The 22,430-nt window shown below is 43.2% G+C and overlaps 1 protein-coding gene across 1 annotated transcript in view; it reads right to left on the minus strand.

Annotated features, from left to right (window-relative positions):
- Positions 1–22,430, minus strand: part of wdfy3 (WD repeat and FYVE domain containing 3) — a 146,041-nt gene that overhangs the window by 25,768 nt on the left and 97,843 nt on the right. Inside the window, exons 33-48 of the mRNA XM_057831026.1 lie at positions 14,778–14,912; positions 14,521–14,700; positions 13,433–13,666; positions 13,250–13,349; positions 11,297–11,457; positions 10,661–10,890; positions 10,395–10,504; positions 8,390–8,572; positions 8,132–8,295; positions 7,981–8,058; positions 3,933–4,163; positions 3,680–3,848; positions 1,012–1,181; positions 616–764; positions 378–498; positions 204–289 (exon numbers count right to left, since the gene is read on the minus strand). Of these exons, the coding sequence (XP_057687009.1) occupies positions 204–289; positions 378–498; positions 616–764; positions 1,012–1,181; positions 3,680–3,848; positions 3,933–4,163; positions 7,981–8,058; positions 8,132–8,295; positions 8,390–8,572; positions 10,395–10,504; positions 10,661–10,890; positions 11,297–11,457; positions 13,250–13,349; positions 13,433–13,666; positions 14,521–14,700; positions 14,778–14,912 (2,501 nt within the window). The remainder of the gene's footprint in view (positions 1–203; positions 290–377; positions 499–615; positions 765–1,011; positions 1,182–3,679; positions 3,849–3,932; positions 4,164–7,980; positions 8,059–8,131; positions 8,296–8,389; positions 8,573–10,394; positions 10,505–10,660; positions 10,891–11,296; positions 11,458–13,249; positions 13,350–13,432; positions 13,667–14,520; positions 14,701–14,777; positions 14,913–22,430) is intronic.

The following is a 22,430-nucleotide window of genomic DNA, read 5'->3' on the forward strand; positions in this document are numbered from 1 at the left end:
TTGTTTTGCCGTATCGAACGCACCAATAGGAGTGTCGCGCTAACACATCACTGTGGTGCCGACAGTAGTCCTACATACACTACAGTACGTTTCTGTTGAATTTTATTTTCTGCGCTGGATAGATTTTCTGGTGCGCTGAGTCTGTCCAAGCAGTTCGTGATTGCGCACGTGCAAAGGTTAGAGGCAACATTGGTGTTTAGTACCTTTGGTAGACTTTGTTGCGCACGCCCTTCTGGAAGGCCAGCAGGTAATTCCTCCCATCTGCAGAAAACACCTCCACCGCCATTGGCTGCCACACAACAGCAAAAGACTCTTGAAAATCCCTGACATTGACACACCCTCATCACCACAACCCATCCAAGAAAAAAAACTCATACCTGCAGTAGATATCGTCGCTTGTGTACCTCCTTGATGTCCTCGTAGGCGAAGATACTGCAGGTCCGCTTCAGCTGACTCTGACCCTGGCGCGCACCCCTGGGTATGATGGCTTCATGCAAGCTAACACACGACACAGCCACAGCATTAAATATCCCTTTTTGGATGTCACAGGGACGAGGCAAACTTTTTTGGGGATACTGAATAATGGCACGAAGCTACAAAAGTTTTGCAACGTACTTTGGCGGCAGAGTGTCAATATCCCGGATCTCTCTGGACACAGTCATGGTGTAGCCATCGATGACGTAGAAGTGTTCTTTTCCGAAGAGCAGCAAACCTTCGCTGGTGTCCAGACCTTGAACACGGGCACAGCGGTACATGTGCTGGATCTAAACACGGAACAGACAAACAGCAAGTCAGAGTAAGCTAGAGCAGCACTGTGAGAGCGCACACCTTGTCCTAAGCAGCCAAATTCACAGGGGTCAATGACTTTTGACCTCATTACACCAAGATTAAATCACCTCTTCTGTTTCATATTACGAACATAATCCCCAAGTTTGATGATTATCCCTTTTACTCATTCTTGAGGTTATGTTAAATACAAACAAACAGACAGACACACAGAACCATTTGTACCTTCTCCCCCTCCTCCAGTAGTCGCAGCAATGCGGTGTTGTCAGTACGCTGCTGGTGCTCCTCTTCAGGCCCGCCTGAATCCAGAAGCTGATCCTGGATCTGATCCTGAGCGTCCTCATCACCGCCGTCTGCTGTGGATCGTGAGCGCTTAAGGGGTGCCTTCACCAGACCTGAGAAAAAAAAATGATCTTTCACATCCAGAATCCATCTACCAGCAATTCTGTAGCGCCTTTCCTCACAAAGGTCTTGGGGGGGCGAAAGCCTATCCAAGCTTAGACACTCAAATTAACATCTACAGACAATTTCAATTGTTCAGTTAAAGTTCAAAATGTTGACATCAGGCTTAATCTTCGCATTAGATGAGGATTAATTAGTCTGTGGAGTTGATATCAAAAAATTCCGTGGAGTTTGTCAGATATGTTTTTCAGTTTCAGGGCTCCAGAGTAGCTAAGCTGTTGCGAGTCAATGGTACAATCTTAGCATGCCAATATAAAACAATATTAACAAATCTTAGATCGTCAAATAAATTCAAAATGCAGATCATTGTTCGAAATACGCACGCGACCAAAACAATGTCACACCAAAATGCCGTGATTCGTTTCATTCTGCAGGACTCTTTTTTTAAATGCGTAATGCCACCACAATAGAGAGAAGTGCTTCGGCCACTCATGCTCATGCTGCATTTGAGGAAGGTGGGAAGTCAGAAATCCCACTCGAATGGTACCAGTTGCGACCTCATAGCGTTCCAAGCGAATGTGAACAGCAAAGATGGCTGATCGCGACAAGTTGTTTTTCATTTTGGTCATCAAGAGACATTTTGACCTACAGCAAAATTGCCTTCTCCTAAGCGATCAAATCGTGGTGGAAAAACGACGGCTGACGTAAATAGCACACACTGTAAACTGCCTTCTTTTAGTTTTACCGTTGACGGTCTGCTTTTCGACGGGCAGCGCCATTTTGTCGGGTGACGTCAGATTGACTCGTGGTGACGGGGTAATTTTTTTCCGACCTCACGATTAAGACCTCACACTTTGAGTGCCGTTTTAATAATAAATTTCCAGGTCAGAGGTTGGAAACTCCGACTTCCGGCCTTCCTCGAATGTAGCATCAGTAATCTGAGTTGACTGAGGGACGGAAACATGAAGAGATGCGCTTTTTTTAATTCATGCAAACAGAAGAAATAGACAAAGGAAAGTTTCCTCAAATTCCCTATGAAAAACGAGGAAAAATATAAACTGTGGGTACTTGCTGCTGTCAATGACATAAACACAAAAATATCACTCCACTCTGCAGCCTACTCCCTGCAGAGCTGCTGGATTACAAATGTTGCTGTTCATACTACAGTTATTGACATACAATGCTAAGTTTGAATAACTTTATCCCGAAAACATAGCCAACACTATTGAATGCATGGGTGATTTTTATGCACGCATATGTTGTTTTTTTCTTGGCATGCTAAAACGGGACCATTGACTCGCGCTAGCTTAGCCACTCCAGAGCCCCGAAACTAACAAATAACTAACAAACTGCACGTAAATTGTTAAATTTAAACTCTACCGACTAATTAAACTCCCGCTAACCTAAAGATTAAGCCTACTGTCACAAATTTTGAACTTCCCCTTTAACCTATCATTAATTTTTTCAAAGGTGAGGGGAAAAAAATCTGTGGTGGTAACTAGAGGTGTGCAAAATTTCCGATTCTTAGATTATTCGCGATTCGGCCGTGGAAGATTCGAGAACGATTCACAAACATCCAAATTCCGATTTTGAAATATGCCAAGTAAAGCGGAAGTACAACACACTCAGCGCGCCGCGCAGTCTTCGGGACGGAACGGAGCGGGAGTAGCTAAACATCATGCTTCTCATTACCCGGCCCCTCGGGTAATGCCAACGCTCAACTCACGGCTCTAGCTCAACTCATGCCACGAGATAAAAAAACACAACAACATACCTGACTGCTGCCGAAAAGCTGCTACATGTACAGCTACATAATGTTACGGTAGATATCATTTATATAGGACTAGATGCAATATAGACTCGGTAGCAGCACATCTGCAAAAAGCTACATGTGGGCGTTAGAAACGGCCGCCATCTTAAAGCAGTAAACTTCCCTGCAAGGCTGTTGTAGCGAACCTTCCAAGCAAACCTAATTAACTTTTTATCTAAAATACTCCTAAATCGGTAAAATATTAACTTGAATCTATCTTTAAAATAGTTTTAAAACTTTCACATGTCAAAAGTAGACAAAAGGGAAATTATGGAATAACGGGAGCAACTTTAACAACTTTAACGGTTGATTCACAACATTAAATTAATTGAATGTAGTTTAAAGCTGCTGATACAGAATGGGGACTGGAGTTTTTTTGTTTAATGTTATTTTTGTATATTTGTTTACTGCTATATGTTAACTTGATACTGAAATAGTAGTTTGGTTTAGCCTGAGAGTATTTTAACAATATTGAACTAATTGTACAAAACTTTAAAAAAAAAAAAAAAAAAAAAAAGGAGGGGGGTGCATCAATAATCGTTTTATAATCGAATCGGAGCCTCTGAATCGTAATCGTAATCGAATTGTTAGGTGCCCAAAGATTCCCAGCTCTAGTGGTAACCGTCAAGAAAACTCATGCCTGTATAGGTAACACATGCTATTGCCCATTTTCAGTGTCACCTTTGACCCTGGCGATGGTATCCTCTCCATGCTCGGGTTCGTGTCGGGTAGTCTCGCCCTCACTGCTGTGCTCCACAGAATGTTGGTACATTCCGGGGTTGCCCGACAGTAGGCGCATGTAGTACTCCTTGCTGTCAGCGCTAATGGCACGACGGTAGCGCACTGGTTTCTGCCCAAGAAAAGAAAAAAATAGATATATTAAAAGAGGAATTGACAAAAACCTGTCAAGCGGCCAGTGGATTTAAAGGTGTACCTGTGCAGTGTTAGTGTTGTTTTCAGTCTCGGGGATGTAAGGGTAGTGGATGTAGAACATGTCGTTGCGCACCATCTTCTTGCGCATGCGGCAGGGGCCTTCGGTCATCTCCAGCATGAACTTGTCCAGGTGGGAGCCGATGGGAGGGCCCCATAGGCCTCGCTCGCGGAGAAGCTCGTACTCGATGGACGCCCATTCCTCTGTCACGTACTTGAGAGCGTTCTGCTGCCGCTGGGAGATGACAAAAAAGGAAAAAAACAAAAAATGACAAATTACACATACAGTCATGTGAAAAAATTAGGACACCCCATTAAATATTCAGTTCTTTATTGAAGAAATGTTCACATATCTATGTCTGATTTTGTTTTTCTTTATCACTGGAAAAGAAAGTGATTTCATTGCAGGTAAACAACAAAAATTAACATTGTTTTTACTCATTAAACCAAACATATCAACAAAAAACTATATTCTCACTAAGGAAATATCATAATACCTAGTGTTAAGGCCCAAGTACACCAGATGCAAGATCGTTGCGGTTCCGGTCCGGTTCAGTGTTGACTGCGTGCCACGCAGTACGTCAAAATCAGGCAAATCATACCGGCTGCGCACGGCTGCGGTCCGCCAACTCCGTCCCCTTGTGAGCTCTCGCGTGATCGCGCGCAATAATATGCCATTTAAAACAACGACAAACACAAAGAGTCTGTAGTATGTACTCATCAGAGAAGCAGAGAGAGAGCACATTTTTTTCCTTGCATATTGATATTGTAACGTTTGCTAAGCGGAAGTTTGGCCATGAAAACAACACACAAGTTTCAACACCTTTTTCCTCTTTTTCTTTATTAACTTCCCGCCACCTCACCAATGCAAAAACAACAACTATATACACTGACGCTATCTAGTCCACCAATCGGAGCGTCGCGCTGGTGCAACAGCACACCAATGACAGCCCCGCGTTGGTGCATAAATTAACCCACCGATGACAGCCCCGGCGACGCTACAATATTTTAGTTGCGTCTGTCTCTTAATTCCAGATTGACTGCATCATGTTGAGATCAGGGCTCCGTGTGTGGGGGGAAGGGGGGCTATTATGCCCTTGGTTGTGTCGGTGGGTTTATATCTTTGTGCACATTTAAAATTTATGGCACATAACATCTCATAGAGCTGTTATAAACAACTGTAAAATAATCCGTCATATTTATAAAACGGATAGCGAATTATATACTACACGAACTAAAAAACAGCGTACTTGGAATTGGTGTCTCAACACTGCAGATTCCTGTGCCCAGCGCAAACTGTTGTTTTTTCTATGAAGAGTCAAGTGAAATGTAGGAAAGAAAGAGAAATGTCTTGAATAGACCACCAGGTCGAAACTTGTGGGTGTCTCTTTATTCTCTTTCGTACTTTTCCCCCTCGACTCGGTATACAAACCGGCATTGTGTGTGCGCCGGGGACGAGAATTTCTGCAGTGGAACCACTTCCAGATACGCAGCTTTTTTTTTCTTTTTTTGCTCAAAGTTGTCAGCACATCGTGAGTTTGATATCATTGCCAGAAAAACACACATAATAGGACACCTTGCAGCTTCGCTTTTAATGCTGTCCTTATAATAACGATCTGCTGCATTGTATATTACTTTGTGACTTTCCACCTCCATGATGAAGCGCTCATCATCAATCTTCACTCGTGTTTAAACCGTGATTAGGCACCTGGGCTTTTGACGTCGGGCCCAGCTCTGCCCATTTTGTCGGATGCGTGTCCGGCAAAAATAGAAAATAGCCTATACCATCTGGCGGGCATACGGCACGCCGGAGGTGGTTCGCAGTCAATCCGGAGCACTGACGCGGCCGGTATACGTTGAACAATAGGATATAATGGGAACGGATTGGCTCCGGCGCTATTTTTTACCGGAGTCGGACCAGAACCGCAATGATCATGCATCTGGTGTACTTGGGCCTTTACACCCTTTGGCTGAAATAACTTCAGTGAGACACTGTTTGTAGCCATCTACCAGTTTTTGACATCGGTCTGAAGAAAGTTTGCCCCACTCCTCAATGCAGAATACTTTCAGCTGTGAGATGTTTGAGGAGTTTCTTCCATGGACAGCCAGTTTCAAGTCACCCCAGAGCATCTCAAAGGGATTAAGATCTGTGCTTTGACTCAGCCATTCCAGGACACTCCACTTCTTCCTTTTCTGCCGGTCCTTGGTAGATTTAATGGTATGTTTTGGGTCATTGTCATGTTGCAGGGTCCAACTTCGCTTTAGGTTTAATCTTTTCAAAGATGATCTCACATGTTCCTCGAGCACCCTCTGATACACGATAGAATTCATGGTGGATTCTATGATGGTGAGCAGGCCAGGTGCTGCTGCAGCAAAGCATCCCCAAACCATGAGACTTCCACCTCCATGCTTCACAGCTGGTATGAGGTTCTTTTCCTGGAAGGCTATATTGGGTTCACGCCAAACATGTCCTCTGCTCTGGTGTCCAAATAATTGAATTTTGGATTCATCTATCCAAAGAACATTATTCCAGAAGTCCTGGTCTTTGTCTACATTCACTCTGAAAAACTTCAGTCTGGCCTTCATGTTCTTCTTGGAGAGCAAAGGTTTCATCCTTGCGCAACTCCAATGTAGATTAAACTTGTGAAGTCTCTTTCTGATTTCACATCAACAGTAGCAAGAGCCTGCTGTATGTCCCGTGATGACATTTTAGGGTTTTTGGAGACTTCTTTTAACATCTTGCGGTTTGCTTTCAGGGTGAACTTGCTTGGATGGCCAGACCTGGGCATGTTGGCAGTTGTTTTGAATATCCTCCACTTGCAGACTATTTTCCAGACAGGGGAATGGCTGATTTAATATTCTTTTGAGATCTTTTTAAATCCCTTACCAGACTCATAAGCGTCTACAATCTTCTTTCTGAAGGCCTCAGACAGCCCCCTTTTATCTCACCATGGTGTTTTCTCTCACTTCAACAGTCAAGGCCACACCAAACTAAATGTGAGGTTTAAATAAGGCAAGCCTCCATCAAAACACTGGGTAATGATGTTGTAATCATGTGCACCTGATTGCGATACCCCTGTGTGTGATTTTAGCTCTTTTAAGTGGGATTAAATGTGGGGGTGTCTCAATTTATTCCACAACAGAAATTGCATTTATTTAAAATCACATTTTACAGAAAGATATAAAAAATATTTTTTTCAGTTTTAATTGTTTAGTTCTATTACTTGAATCTCTCAAGATTGTTAAAATTGATACTGAACATCCATATGACCAAATATGTTAGAAAACACACAAGCTCCCATAGGGTGGCCTCATTTTTTCACATGACTGTATACAGTTCATTACCATATTTTATGCCTTGTGGCAAGCTCCCCCCCCCCCCCCCCCCCCAAAAAATATGTATAGTTTATACATCCAAAATAATGTGTTTCATTTTACTTGAACAAGGTGGACTCTAAAATAATACATTACAGTATATTTTCAAAAAAGAAACTGTAATATTGTGGATCTGAGTTTCGAACTGTATTTGTCTCGAATTAGAAAAAAAAAATCGTGAAAGAACTGGATTTTTTTTTTTTTTTTAATATTGTGGATCTGAGTTTCGAACTGTATTTTTCTCAAATTAATTTTAAAAAATAATGAAAGAACTGGATTTTTTTTTTAAAGCAATTGAAAAAAATATATTCTCTTGCCCTAATCACTGGCGCACACATGTTCACATTACACACACACACAAAGACTCAAACGGGACTGCTCATACCTGACAGCAAAAATCAATTATTAAATTTGTTGGCAAATAATGTATTAATCGATTAGTTGTTGCAGCCTTACACTGGAGATAAAATGGTGGACAAGACTCCGGCATCGGAAAGTGGAAATCATGTAAGTCAGGTACGTCGCAACCCGGGGACTACTCGTATTTCTTTGTGGTAGTTTTGTGGTACTTGACAAATTCAGCCTAGCAATAAGTGACCAGCGGGAACTGAATTTAGTGATCTTGTGTCTTACTGTGTCCTTTTGTTACTAAAAATTGGTGAAGCAGGAGTAGATACCTCTTGATGTTCTTTGTACTGCATGGCCACCAGGTCTCTCACCACAGCTATGTGCGTGAACATCCACTGAAAAGCTTCCTGTGTTGTCAAAATAAACCAACAGTGAGTGATATTAAAAGAATATAAGTAGTATTTTTGTATTTGCACTTGCCTGTGCAGAGAGGCTGTTCTTGTTCAGGCTGTTCTCCTTCTTGTGGCGGCGCACGCCCGTTAGCTTGGACAAGCCAAAACCGCTGCTGACCCGCGACAGTTTGGACTGAGTCGCCACTGCCGGTGCGGCCGCCTCGCCGCGGCTAATGCACTTCTTCTCGTGAACTGAAATTGAACACTCATGTCACATGTGTTGCAAGTGATTTCATCTTAAATGGTCTTCAGAAGTTTGTGGACAAGACGTGATAATGTTGCTTACCCAAATGGTTCTGCCAACTCTTGAGAGCGGGCTCCTCCAGGGCAGGCCGGGCCGTGGCGATGTCCACATGGCCGCGGTCGTTGCAAGGCAATGACACCTTAAAGATGTCCTCCAGCATCTGACGCTTGCTGTGCATAAGCTCCGTCCACACGCGGTTCACCGCCTTCAGGAGGAGCTGCCGCCCTGCATAAGGCCGAGGCCAACCCATGCTTTAACCCTTTAGTTTATACGGCACTCACTGAACTCAATGGCTGCCACTGACGGCGCCAACAGGTTGCTACCAAAATCTTCCGCTAGAATAATATCTGTGTTAGCTCATTGGCTGGCATTAACGGCGTGAGATTTCCAATCCATTTTGACAGTGAGGGGGCAAAAAAGGTTCATTTGGGGGTCTTTCATGTCAAAGTGTCCCAGAAATGTTCCAATAATCAACAGGCTTGAAATACCCCAAAATGAACTCATTGGCTGCCATTGACGGCCAAAATCATCCAATCCGTTAAAAGTGATAGGGAATTCACAACCAGTCCATTCAGTTTCCTTGGACGTCTAACGTTGTCAAGTTAAATACTAAGAAATTTAAAAAGAAAAAAAAAAAGGGAAAAAAATGGATTGGACATCTGGTGCAGTCAATGGCAGTGAAAGATGAACATTCACATCTTGTTCTGGACGTCTATCAATGTCAATGGCCGGAAATGAGAATACTACAAAATTAAAAATGTATTGGGGCCATAACCAGAGTGTTTTTATTCATTTTAATTTTATTAATTTTGTTCTAATAACATTTTACTTACTCATAAAAAATATATACAAATAAACATTACATTTTACAAAAATTATATTAATTATACTTTGGCCCTGGTGTCTACAGTGTATCACAAAAGTGAGTACACCCCTCCCATTTCTGCAGATATTTAAGTATATCTTTTCATGGGACAGCACTGACAAAATGACACTTTCACACAATGAAAAGTAGTCTGTGTGCAGCTTATACAATAGAGTTAATTTATTTTCCTCTCATAATAACTCAAAATATAGCCATTATTATCTTAACCCCTGGCCACAAAAGTGAGTACACCACGTAGTAAATACGTACATCCCTAAATGTCCAAATTGAGTACTGCTTGTCATTTTCCCTCCAAAATGTCATGTGACTCGTTACAGGAGTGCTGTCAGCATTGCTGAAGAGATTGAAGTGGGGGGTCAGCCTGTTAGTGCTCAGACCATACGCCGCACTCTACATCAAATTGGTGTGCATGGCTGTCACCCCAGGGGGAAGCCTCTTCTGAAGACGGTACACAAGTAAGCCCGCAAACAGTTTGCTGAAGACATGTCAACAAAGCACATGGATTACTGGAACCATGTCCTATGGTCTGATGAGACGGGCGGGCTTTCTTGTGAAAGAAAGATGATGATTATGATGGTAATTCTATAACAATGCCCAGCGGGATAAAGTTAGCTGCAGATTTAGACTCTGGAGTCCAGAAAGGAAATCTACCTTTGGTCTCTTCAAATAGGTAAAAAAGCCGTAGTATTAATTGTTGTTGCTGTTGGGTTTCCGCCGTGCAGAGCGCTGATGGATATTAGTGTGCAATTTATTTTAGTGTTGTGAAAAGGCGGTTTCAAAGTAAGGCTTATTGAACTTTTAGTTTTCAAATGAGTTCATGTGTCATTGCGGGGGTTTTCATTATCATACACAGGCGCTGTTATTTCCAAAACAAAAACTCCAACACACACTGTAGGTGAAAAAGAACGCTGTCTTTGTAGTAGCCTAGTAGTAGTACGTAGACTATCCAGCATACATGTGTACTGCCATTATGCACACCTAGTATGGAGAAAACTGTGAGTGACTTCCAGTGCCCCCAAGCACTCTTGTGAACTAAGTTAATATTGTGGCCTACATGACACAAAATATGATGTCCATGTATGTGGACACAAGGTCTTTACGGGGCAAGACTTTACAAGTCATTTGCCATGTAGTGCGTAGTGTTAAAAAATCTGATCTCACCTTCGCTAACATCATGGTTGTGCCCGGCGTCGTTCTCATTTTCTGGTGACATCATGACGTGCCAAGTGGTCATACGGGCCTCCGCTTCTAGGCCGAAGCCCTCCACGCTGCTAAATACAAATGTAAATGTAAATACAAAGTTACATTTTCGATAGCAGATTTGTCAGAAGTTGAACTTAAGAACTAAGCCGTATTTCTATGTTTTGTTACAAACAACTCAGCAGGAATTTCCTCCAAAGAACGAGCTGTGTCCTACACCGGCTTACCTTCCGGCATGCAGACAGATGAAGCAGTGAGCCAGGCAGGCCACAAAGTCCTGGTCGTGATTGCCGGGGCCGAGCACCAGGTTGCGGTTGACCGTGAGAACGCGCAACGCGTCCAACAGCGCCACTTGTTGTGCCACTGTCTTGTGCGGCCGGCACAATTGGTATAGCACCGTGCGGTTTAGGCAGTGGTACACGGCGTCCAGAGAAAGACCTTGAGAACGCCTTTTCGACTGAGGACCACAAAAAAAAGGAAAGTTCTAGACTTGAATAGTTGAATTGTTGTATGGAATAGTTGAATCATTTTAAAGTAAGTAATTTTTGTGCCAAAACACAACTTTTAGTTTTCAACCATTTGATTTTGCACACAAACATTGTTGTGGTCAAATATAGTTTAGTTTTCTTAAAAATACTGTCTTCGGTGTTTAGGGTAAAAAATTTGTATCAACATTTTGTGGTCAATGCTGCATTTTGTGCACATACAGTGGGGAGAACAAGTATTTGATACACTGTCAATGGGAAAACCCATTGGCAGTGTATCAAATACTTGTTCTCCCCACTGTATACTGCACTTCTTTGAACAAATACACATTAATGTGACAAGTGTTACTAAGATTATGAGGTAATTTATGTATGAACCTGTCCAATGAGCTGCACAATGAAGTCCACAACCAATTTAGAGTCCTTGTTGAACATGCCCTGCCAAAGCTTGTCCACCACGCGCTGAGTAAAGTAGAAGACATTGTGCACCAGGATTTGATAGCTGCCGCCGCTGCTGAGTGGCAGGGACGAGTCCTCACCTGTAAAAGAGGGGCTTGTTAAACTATATTATGTTTTGGTAAAAGATTGTTGAGTGGTATTCATGCTTAAATTCTGTGGTTAGACATTGCATTTTTTTTATACTATAGCTAGGTTCATATCGCAGGTCTTAATGCACAAATCTGATTTTTCTTCATATCTGTTTTTTTTGGCGTGCCTGTTCAGACTGCCTTTTTTTCTTGGCGCTTAATGATTCGATTACGATTCAGAGGCTCCGATTCGATTATAAATCGATTATTGATGCACCACAACCCCCCACTATTAATTTTTTGTACAATCGTTCAAAACTGTTCAAACATCCTCTCAGGCTAAACAAATTACTATTTCAGTATCAAGTTAACCATTAAAAACAGTAAATAAAATACTCAAGTCCCCATTCTGTATCGGCAGCTTTAAACTACATTCAGTTAATTTAATGTTGTGAATCAATCGTTAAAGTTGTTAAAATTGCTCCCGTTATTCCATAATTTCCCTTCTACTTTCGACGTGAAGTTGTAAAACTGTTTCATCATTTAAAGATAGATTCACGCCAAGATTTTGCCGATTTGTTTTTTTTTTTTTTTTTTTAAGATAAAAAGTAATTAGGTTCACTACAACAGAGCCTTTTAGAGAAGTCTACTGCTTTAAGATGGCATCTGTTTACTAGCGCGGGAAAGTCTGTCATTTCGCATCTAGTTCTTGGTATATGATCTAACACAGCAGTCGTCTGTCATTTCACATCTAGTTCTAGATATATGTGATATCTACCATTGCCGTATGTTGCCGTATGTTTGTAGCAACTAGCAACTGGCCGCTGTTTGTAGCTGCTAATTGCCGCAGTCTGGTATTATTGTTTTTTTTTTAATCTAGCGGCATGAGTTGAACATGATATTTATTCTCGGTTCGTTCCTCATTGCGTCCTGATGACTGCGCTGACTGTGTTTTATTTCCGCTTTACCTGGTATAATTCAATAATAAGAATTTGGATGTTTGTGAATCGTTCTCGAGTCTTCCACGGCCGAATTGCGAATTATCTAAGAATCGGAAATTTCGCACGCCTCTAGTAAGCAATATTGAAATACTGCTCATTTGGTGCACAGAAAGAAAAACGAGCATTCTCAGGCTTATCCCCACCCCATTTTATTTTTTAAATGACTGTTGTCAAACTGCATTTTCCCTTGAAGCAGACTTCAAGCTAGGCGCAAACGCTATTGCATGGCTCCATTGCTGACGTCAACCTGCATCTCTCGCTCTTTACTGACATCATTACTGAATGAATTCTGATTTGGGAGACTTGACAGTTCAGACCGCAGCCACATTCTGGAAAAATGGGTTTAGACCGTTAAGTTAATGCCTCACTCTAGTCGGAAAAACACGAAAAAAATCGGATTTGTGCATTAAAACCTGCGGTATGAACCTAGCCTAAGTGACTGTTGCAATTGAGCCTGCACAATTTATCATTTGAAAATCATCATCGCAATGTGCGCATGTGCAATAGTCCCATCGCAGGATGTGCAATTGTGTTTTTTTTTTTTGTTTGTTTGTTTTAATGTGAACTTTTTATCTATTTATTTTTTAAGTAATTTTTAAAAAAATTACACACGAAAACATTTTTAGTAAACGTCGACTAAAACTAGATGAAATAAGTCTTGAGTTTTCGTCAACAAAACTTGATGAAGACAAACACATTTTGAGATGCCTAAAATATGACTAAGACTAATAAGTATTATCATCCAAAAGACTAAGACAAAAATTAAAAGGGCTGCTAATGGTATAGAGGAGATTGCATTTTACCAAGCAAAACATCAGCTGCCAGCAGGTGCTCCATGACACCATCTAAGATGTTGGACTGGAACTCCTTCTGCTGAGTTCTGGTGGAACGCTCGGGAGACGCCTTTGGATCACAAGAACAATGACAGGGCTTAAATGGACAAACAACACCTTTGAAACATGATCATTCACTTTCAGGTCATTCACCTCTAGCAGCAGGTCAATGATGGGTGTCTGCTTGGTAGCGGGCGTGACGCACATGTTGTCCATGATGAGCGCCCGCATAAAGTCAAATACGTACTTCTTCGCAGGGTGGTTGGTTAGTGACGTCTTGGAACCCACGTTGCAGTACTCAGACTGGCTGCGGTTCATGCCCGAATCAGAGACAAACGCCTTCAACTCTTCGATTGGAGAGCCTGCTTCATCATCCAGGTCGCTCACCTGCAAACAGTGAGACTGTTAACGCTAGCTAAATGCAGAGTATGAAATAGGCAAGAAACCAATGCCATTTTCATTCAATTACAGCCAATCAAAAGTGTTTATTTGATCCAAAATGACTGTCACCTTGTTCTGCAAAATGCACGTTAGCAAATTTGAAGCCAAATTATTCATTGCCAATCAGATTTTTCATAATGGGTGTCATTTTAAAGCTATTCCTAGTGTTGAATCTGAAGTATATGAGATTAACTCCAGAAATCTTTATTTACATGTTGAACATGGCGTGCTTTTGTTTTTAAATGTTCATCGGAAGTACACTCAAACCGTACCGGTAACCGTAAGCTTTAGACTTTGTAAAAAAAAAAAAAAAAAAAAAAAGTGCACTTCTCTTTTCGTCATGCATGTGATGTCAGTAGATTTTTTTTTTTGCATCAATTGCTGTAAACCAGCGAGTTTTCATGTTTGAAGTGTCACCTTTTAAGTTCAAGTTCGGGAGAAGACTGCCAATTTTTCATGGCAAGCTAAAGTGTTTAGTACATTGTCTTTTTTCCGCTAGCCTCAATGTAGCAATGCTAACGTTTTGTTTAATGTTTGTGTGTTTATCAATGTTTAATATAGATGTCTTTCCTTAATTTATGTAACTTAACTTTAATTCTACGGCGTGTTAATGGCCGTGTTAATGTGTAAAGAACACAAGCACGCAAAAATGCACGCACGTGGCGATAAATCAGTCGGGAAAATTACTGCCCTTATTTGTGTTTACCATGCAATAAATTGAATTTTTGCATATTGCGACAGACTTAATTCTAACCATTAGTACCATATAACCAACACACATGCCAAAGGCTACATATTACCATCTCGGAGTAAGGTCTCATGTTGAATGGAAAGACGGAAGCGGCCAGCGCACACAGGAAATCGGGACTGTGCCACATGGGGGCCAGGTCGGGCACATTGTGGTACAGGTAGCGGAAGAACTGCATCAGCGTCACTGGGTAGTCACGCAGCCACGAGCCCTCCTCCTCTGACTGCCACGGCTACTCCAAAATAAACATCAGTCACTTTCAATACCTTTACTTTTGGGGCTAGATGTATCCTATGTATTTTCACTCACCAGGTTTAACATGCTGCGCAGCATGGCGAGCAGAAGGAAGGCCGCCTCGGTGCACACGCTGTGAATGGAGCCCACCACGGTGGCGCTTGATGCCGGCACGCCGAAGATGAACGTCCACATGGAGTCCAGATCGAACTGTAACACAAAGCATTGCACAATAGTTGATGTGGATAATTATGAAGTTCATTCATATTTTTTTAATTACTCTATGGAGCAGAACCTCCGAAGTTGAACACCCCAGTAAGAAGAGTCACATGACATTCTTAAGTCACGCGTCAAAGCATTGACTTCTGTCAGGCACATAACCCGCTTTCAGACAAATACAACAACAGGGTCCCGGAATCTGGTTAGTTTCAGTCTTTTGGATGAAAATATGTATCAGTTTTAGTCCTTTTTTGTCATTTCTAAATGTGTTAGTTAGTCTTATGTCTTATTAGTCGATGAATACTCAAAAAAATTTTAGTTAGTAAAAATGTAAAGGTTGTAGACAGTCTAGTTTTAGACAACAACAAAAAACACACATCTGTATATGTTTTTTCAATTTAATTCATTTCTTTTCCACATTATGTTATTGAAGGCTACAGAGTCCCTAAAAGGACATCGACAGAAATAAAATAAATTTACACTATCTGGTGCGCACCGGTAACAATCTGGTAAACTTAAGAATACTATAGGATTTAAGCTAGCGGACTTTTGCTATGAAAGTTAGCCAAATGTTCTTTTATTATACTTACTGTATATCCTTTGCCTGGCACTGCCAGACTATTCTCCCTGTATTTTTCAAACACTGTGAGAAATCGCTGGACCAGCGGTTAGTCTGGTATACCAGGCAAGTATATCCTCATCTTATTTATTTTTTATATCGTTTGAGGCTAAGCTCCGGTGCTAGTTGAGTCCAAGATTGAAGTAAAGCTCAACAAAATCCTGTATCATCGTTTTTTGCACGCTGAAATTGCTGGTGTCCGATGCATGCCTGAGCTTAGCCTCAAACAACGTTAAAAAATAAATAAATAAATGAAGATCTGAGTACAACAAAAGAACAACTACCAGTAGCTAACTTGCATAGCAAAAGTCTACGAGCTTGAATGCTACATAATACTAAAATGCTACATAATACTAATGTTTACCAGATTGTTTCTGGTGCGCACCACCACATACTATCTAATTAATGTCACAATTTACCTTGATGTTTTTTTAAGCATGTTGTAAGCAACAATTTTCTTCAAAAATAAAATTTTATTACGGCTTCCTGACTTATTTGTAGTCTACAACTGTATCGATTATCAAATTCGTTGGCAACTAATTTATTAATCGATTTTAGTTTAGACCGGGGTATCAAATAACCGGGTTCGTTATCAGGCTCCTGCAGAGTGCTGATCATTTGATTCAGGTGTGTTTAAGGAGGGAGACATGGAAAACAAGCTGGATCGGGGCTCTCGAGGACCAGACTTGGATACCCCTGGTTTAGATAGTAAGATGTCCGAAAAATCTGAATTCCAAAGTAAAAGATGATTTTTGTTCATGTCTTACTTTTACGTAACCAAACTATCATGAAGAAACCTGATAGAATTTATAACTGAAAAGTTATATGTATGTTATAATTTCAAGAATTTAAACAAGTTTAAGGTGAAGAAGGTTGTAAACGATTAACTGGTTATGAAAATAGTTGTCGATTAATTTGCTAATCGCTTAGTTGTCGATTAATCGATTAAATGTTGCACCTCCTGATTGTAGTTTGTGCTGTTAGATACCGTGTGCCTCCGTCAGAGGTGAGTAAATGATGCCAGTTGTTTTGTGTTCTTTGTTGATGATCCGTTACTACATAGCACAGAGCGCTAAGCTGGTTAGCGATGATGCTAATCAGTGTCTGTATTGTGTTTTGGAGAAGCACATTAGCACTTGAGTTATGGTTAGATAGTAAAGTTGTTTCATTTCTCTTTTTTTTTTATAAAGAAACCACACACATAAACCAATCCATATAACAACTTGGAAGTCTCCTTTCAACACAAATTCCTATTCAAACTGTAAATTGTCATAAAAGAGAGTGTGCTTTGAATTTGATTGGATTTGGATTGTATTTATAAACAAACAACGGATTGATAAAGAAAACTGATTCATTACAGTCTGCCTCCTCCTTATTCGATTTTATTGTTTATAGTTTGTTTAAAGAAAACAAATGAGTGATTGACACGATTTATATCAGCGCTTTGCCCACAAGATAAAAAATGTCAATCAGCAGCACTTTTTTTTTTTTAATTTAAATAAACGTTTTGAATGTGTTATACTCAGAAACTTTAATAAAAACTTGAACAAGTTTTATGTACTTAAAACAGCACAGTTGTAGACTACAGTAGGCTACAGATAAATCAGGAAGCCGAAATAAAATATTATTTTTTTAAGGAAAGTCATCCATTTTGTCTCCATTATCACTTGCAACATTCCTAAAACAACTTCAAGCTAAATTGTGAAGGTAATTGTAAAATTTATCTGATTTACAGGTTTCATTAATCGCCCAATTATTCGATTTAAAAATAATCGTTAGTTGCAGCCCTAATTGTGAAAATTTGACAGAAACTACACAGCATTCTATTTCATTCCTTCTGACCGCCAGAGGGCGGTGCTTAGCACCTGGATATCTACGTGTGCACAGCACAAAGGTCGAGAATAAAATACCAACAAAGTCACGCCATTGGACGTGACCTGGGTGACGTCAGAGGTCGATAAGAGCCCCGCTCACCCAGCACTAGTTCCTTTTCTACATTCTCGCATCGGCGAAGGTCGTATTACCGTGTTTGTAACGCGCTCGCTGGAAGCCTCGAAACCGGCTTGGTTGGAGCTACGTGGATTACGTCCTCCAGAGGCTGCGAGCTGCGGCTGGACTATCGATTTCTTCACGTTCTGGATTATCTTCAGTTGCATATTTTCTGTGAGTGTTTTCCGCTCCGGACACTATTGATTGTATTGTTGTGAGTATATTCGCTCTGATACGCTAATGTAGCACCCCGGCTATTTCCACCAATCCTGCGGGCCCGCTCTGGCTAATGTGTCGCCGCGGCGGTTTCTTCCGAACCGGGTTATTGATTAGGCTGTGAGTGTTTCCCGCTCCGCGCCATTTTTGTTTGGTGTGCCGTGAGTGTTTACTCGCTCTTTGCATTTATACAACGGGAGTGTTTTACTCACTCTTTGCATTTCTACAACGGGAGTGTGTGAGTGTATTTTCGCTCCGCGCCTCCTCCAGCTGTAACCGAGTGGCTTGTTTGCTTCGAGCCTCAATACTGTGGACTGGTCCTCGAGTGTTATTCGCTCGGGGAGCCTCGTACTTTGCTGACTCACTCCGGAGTTCGTGAGTAGGGCTCGCACTGTGTGTAGGCATGTCGGGACCGCTCGTGAACGCGTGTGCTCGCTGTTTAGCCCACCTGAGCCCAGAAGACGGACACACTTTATGCCCGTCGTGTTTAGGTGTTGGGCATTTAAGAAAGGCGCTCACCGAGGAAGCGTGTCTTAATTGTGTCTGCATCCCGTTGTCAGAAAGGTCCGCTAGACTGGCTTTGGTGGAAAATGAAATTTCTCACGGCGCGTTGGCGTCGAGCCCAAAAAAAGACGACCAAGCGCCATAAGAAGCAGCATGTTGAGGCCACCTCATCAAAGAAGGGTTGTGATACCGACCACATGGTATCTGCTAAGGTTGACACTTTGGCCTCTGAGTTCGCTCAGATTAAATCATTACTCCTGAATTTACAGCCAGGGGAGGATATGTGTGCAAACACAGGTGTCATTGATAGCGTGCCTGAGCAGGAGCACTGCAGTGTGGTTGGCCACCTGGAAGAGGACGTTGTGTCCATAGAAGCAAGTGACTCGCTGTTTAGGACCGGAGATGTTACCTATGGTGGTGACCTTGACATCGGGCCTTCTCCATGCCCCTCGGTAGCAGACTCTGACACTTCCGAGTCCCTACCCCCAGACTCTAGTCCTGGTTTGTCTTTCATAAAGCAAACTGTCCAATTAGCCCTTTCACAACTGGGTATTGAGACACTACCAGCTGACAATTCGGTTTCTAGTGCCTTCTTTAAGACCGCTCAAAAACCACAATTCTGTGTGCCAGCATCACAACCCTATATCAAAGAGCTTCAGCTTTGCTGGACAGATCCTAAGTCGTCCACCCACTTGTCCCAAGACTGTAGGGCACTCAGCTCTATGCATGATGCTGCTCAATATGGGTTAAACAAGATGCCGTCGGTGGACAGCATTGTCGCGAGCCTGATAGTGGACCCAGCAGATGCTGCCCGCGCAGAGGCACGATGCCCGCGCCCACAGTGCCGGGTGACTGATGATCTCCTTACCAAGGCCTATGATGTTGCGGCTCGGATTGGCCGCTTGGGTAATACGTTTTCCCACCTTGCCCTGGCCCTTTCACAGTCATTGAGGGTTGCAGGTGTCAATGAAAGTTTACAGAACCTGAGCGATGCTTCCCTCCAGACATTTGCATATATGTCCAGAGAACTTGGCAGACTCATGTCGACACTTACTGTGACCAGACGCCAAGTATGGTTGGCACAGTCTCCTCTGACTGAGTCGTGTAGGGGTGCGCTTCGCACTCTACCTGTTGTTCCGGGTCAAGTGTTTGGCCCAGCAGCCCAACAAACCCTTGAGAGAGCTGTGGAAGCCAACAGGTCCCGGCAACAGTTTGTTGACCTGCAACGAGCTTCCAGGTCCCCCCACAGACATGCTCCTACCTATCACTCTGCAACCAGGGCTCCACCTGCGCCGAGAACTGCACGTCCAGTTTCTGCGGATGGACATTCCTCTCTACGGCCTGTTTTTCGGGAGCCGACAGGAAGACCTCCAAGAGCCGACCGATTTCACAGACTTCAACACACTCGCCCCTCCAAGCACTCTACCGCTGGTAGGGGCAGGAACGGTAGAGTTTGACTACCATTGCCAGGGCCTCAGCCGTTTTACCAAACACCATCTCAGACGCTGGGTCGCCCTTGTTCCAGACCCATGGGTCATTTCAACTCTGTTCAGAGGTTACACTATTCAGTTCAAGCGTCGCCCCCAAAGTTCAATGGGGTGAAGACAACAGTTGTGTCAGATCCAGGGAAACGTATGGCCCTCAGAAAAGAGATCGTAGAACTCTTACAGAAGGAAGCTATAGAGTTGGTTCCCAGTTCAAACCTGTTGAAAGGGTTTTATTCAATTTATTTTCTTGTTCAGAAGAAGGACGGCGGATTTCGCCCTATCCTCGACCTGAGATAACTAAATTGTTACCTCAAGCGTCTAAAACTTCACATGCTTCGCACGACGGACGTTCTCCAATCAATCACTCAAGGAGACTGGTTTACAAGTGTGGATTTAAAGGACGCCTATTTTCACGTGCCAGTGGTACCACACCACAGGCCTTTCCTTCGCTTTGCCTTCGAAGGAAAAGCATACCAATACAGAGTGCTGCCATTCGGCCTCTCTCTTGCTCCCCGGACATTTACAAGATGCATGGCTGCGGCGCTGGCCCCCCTGCAGAGCCGCGGCCTCAGAATTCTTCCTTACTTGGACGATTGGCTTGTGTGTTCACAGACTCGGGAACAAGCTCTCAGCCACACCACGCTGCTGTTGGACCATGTGAAGCAACTAGGTCTCAAGGTAAACCTTTCGAAAAGTCATTTGATTCCCAGCCAACATGTGATTTTCATCGGCATGAGCTTAAGCTCCTTAACTATGACCGCCTCTCCGTCGCCACAAAGGGTGGACGACGTTCTCCGAGCGGTCACGCGTGTCAGACACAGTGCGAGTCTGTCATACGAGACCGTCCTCCAGTTGTTGGGGAAACTGACTGCACTATCAATTGTGGTGCCATTGGGGCTTTTGTTTTTGCGCCCGTTACAGATTTGGGTGAACGGTTTGGGATTGGATCCCACCCGACATCAACGCAGACTTGTGACTCTCTCAGGGCGTTGTCATCGACTTCTAAGGCCCTGGATGGACAGGCAGTTCATATGCAAAGGGGTCACGTTAGGTTCTCTTCCCTCACGCCGAGAAGTGGTTGTAACGGATGCGTCGCTTTCAGGCTGGGGTGCAGTGTGGAACCACAGGACGATCAGGGGTGTTTGGTCCCCACTGGAGAGACTTTGTCACATAAATGTATTGGAGCTTCGTGCTGTTCGACTTGGTCTCAAGCATTTTCTCCCTGCGCTGAGTGGAAAGCATGTTCTGGTTCGGTCGGACAATACGTCCACTGTCTACAATATAAACCACCAAGGGGGGACCAGATCTCCTCTCTCACTGGTGGAGGCTCAAAAACTTCTCCTGTGGGCTTTTCCACACCTTCTGAGTCTCAGGGCAGTCCATCTTCCGGGGTGCGGAACTGTGCAGCAGACTTACTCTCCAGGCAGAAACCACCGCCTGGGGAGTGGAGGTTGAACCCTGCTGTGGTTCAGGAGATATGGGGGAGGTTCGGTGTTGCAGAGGTGGACCTCTTCGCTTCAGAAGCAACCACTCATTGTCAACTGTGGTTTTCCCTTGCGGAACCGAACAGTCCGCTAGGTCAGGATGCCCTAGCACACTCATGGCCAGACTCTCTCCTGTATGCGTTTCCGCCTCTTCCTCTCTTAATGGTGACTCTGCACAGAATCAGCCAGAGCAATCACAGGATGTTGTTGGTCGCTCCGTTCTGGCCAGGAAGAATGTGGTTTCCGTTGATTCTCAAACATCTCAATGGAAATCCTTGGCCTCTGCCCCAGAGAATGGACCTGTTGTCCCAGTTGGAGGGGAGCATCTGGCACCCCCACCCGGAGCGTCTTCACCTGTACCTGTGGCCTCTGAAGGGCCGGACTCTCTGTTAGAGTCCTGTACAGAGGCGGTTGTACAAACTGTACTTGATGCTCGTGCGACGTCCACGAGGGCGCTTTACAGTAACAGGCGGAGACTGTTCAATAAATGGTGTAAGGATCATGATGTGGATCCTGTGTGCTGCTCTGTGCCAATATTACTTAGCTATTTACAAGAACTTCTTGATAAGGGACTTTCTGTATCAACCTTAAAAGTGTACGTGGCTGCGATAGCCACCCACCATGTTTTGGTGGATGGCCGATCAGTGGGCTCTCATTCCCTGGTGTGTCGGCTTTTGAAGGGTGCCCTTCGTCGACGGCCTCCAAGATTACCACGCGTCCCCACGTGGGACCTTCCATTAGTCCTGGAGGGTTTGTGTTCAAGCCCTTTTGAGCCTTTGAATGGGGCTGACCTTAAGTGGGTCACAATAAAAACTGCGTTCCTCCTCGCAATTACTTCAGCGAAGCGAGTGAGTGAATTACATGCTTTATCGATTTCTCCGAACTGTTTAAGGTGGAATCCTGATTGTTCTGGGGTTACATTATGGCCCAATCCGAGTTTTCTACCGAAGAGGCTTTCAGCCTTTCACATTAACCAGCCAGTTACCCTGGCTGTGTTTAACGATGTGAGTGAACCTGACGGACATTTGCAAAGTTTGCTATGTCCTGTTCGTATGCTGAAGCAGTATATTAGTGTGACTGCAAGCACTCGTAAAACAGATGCTCTTTTTGTATGTTTTGGTGACAAAAATAAAGGCTGCACAGTCTCGAAGCAACGCTTGTCACATTGGGTTGTCGAAGCTATTCTTCAGGCCTATGAATCCAAAGGTCT

The sequence above is a fragment of the Corythoichthys intestinalis genome, chromosome 3 (genome assembly GCF_030265065.1).
Source record: "Corythoichthys intestinalis isolate RoL2023-P3 chromosome 3, ASM3026506v1, whole genome shotgun sequence".
Lineage (NCBI taxonomy): Eukaryota > Metazoa > Chordata > Actinopteri > Syngnathiformes > Syngnathidae > Corythoichthys > Corythoichthys intestinalis.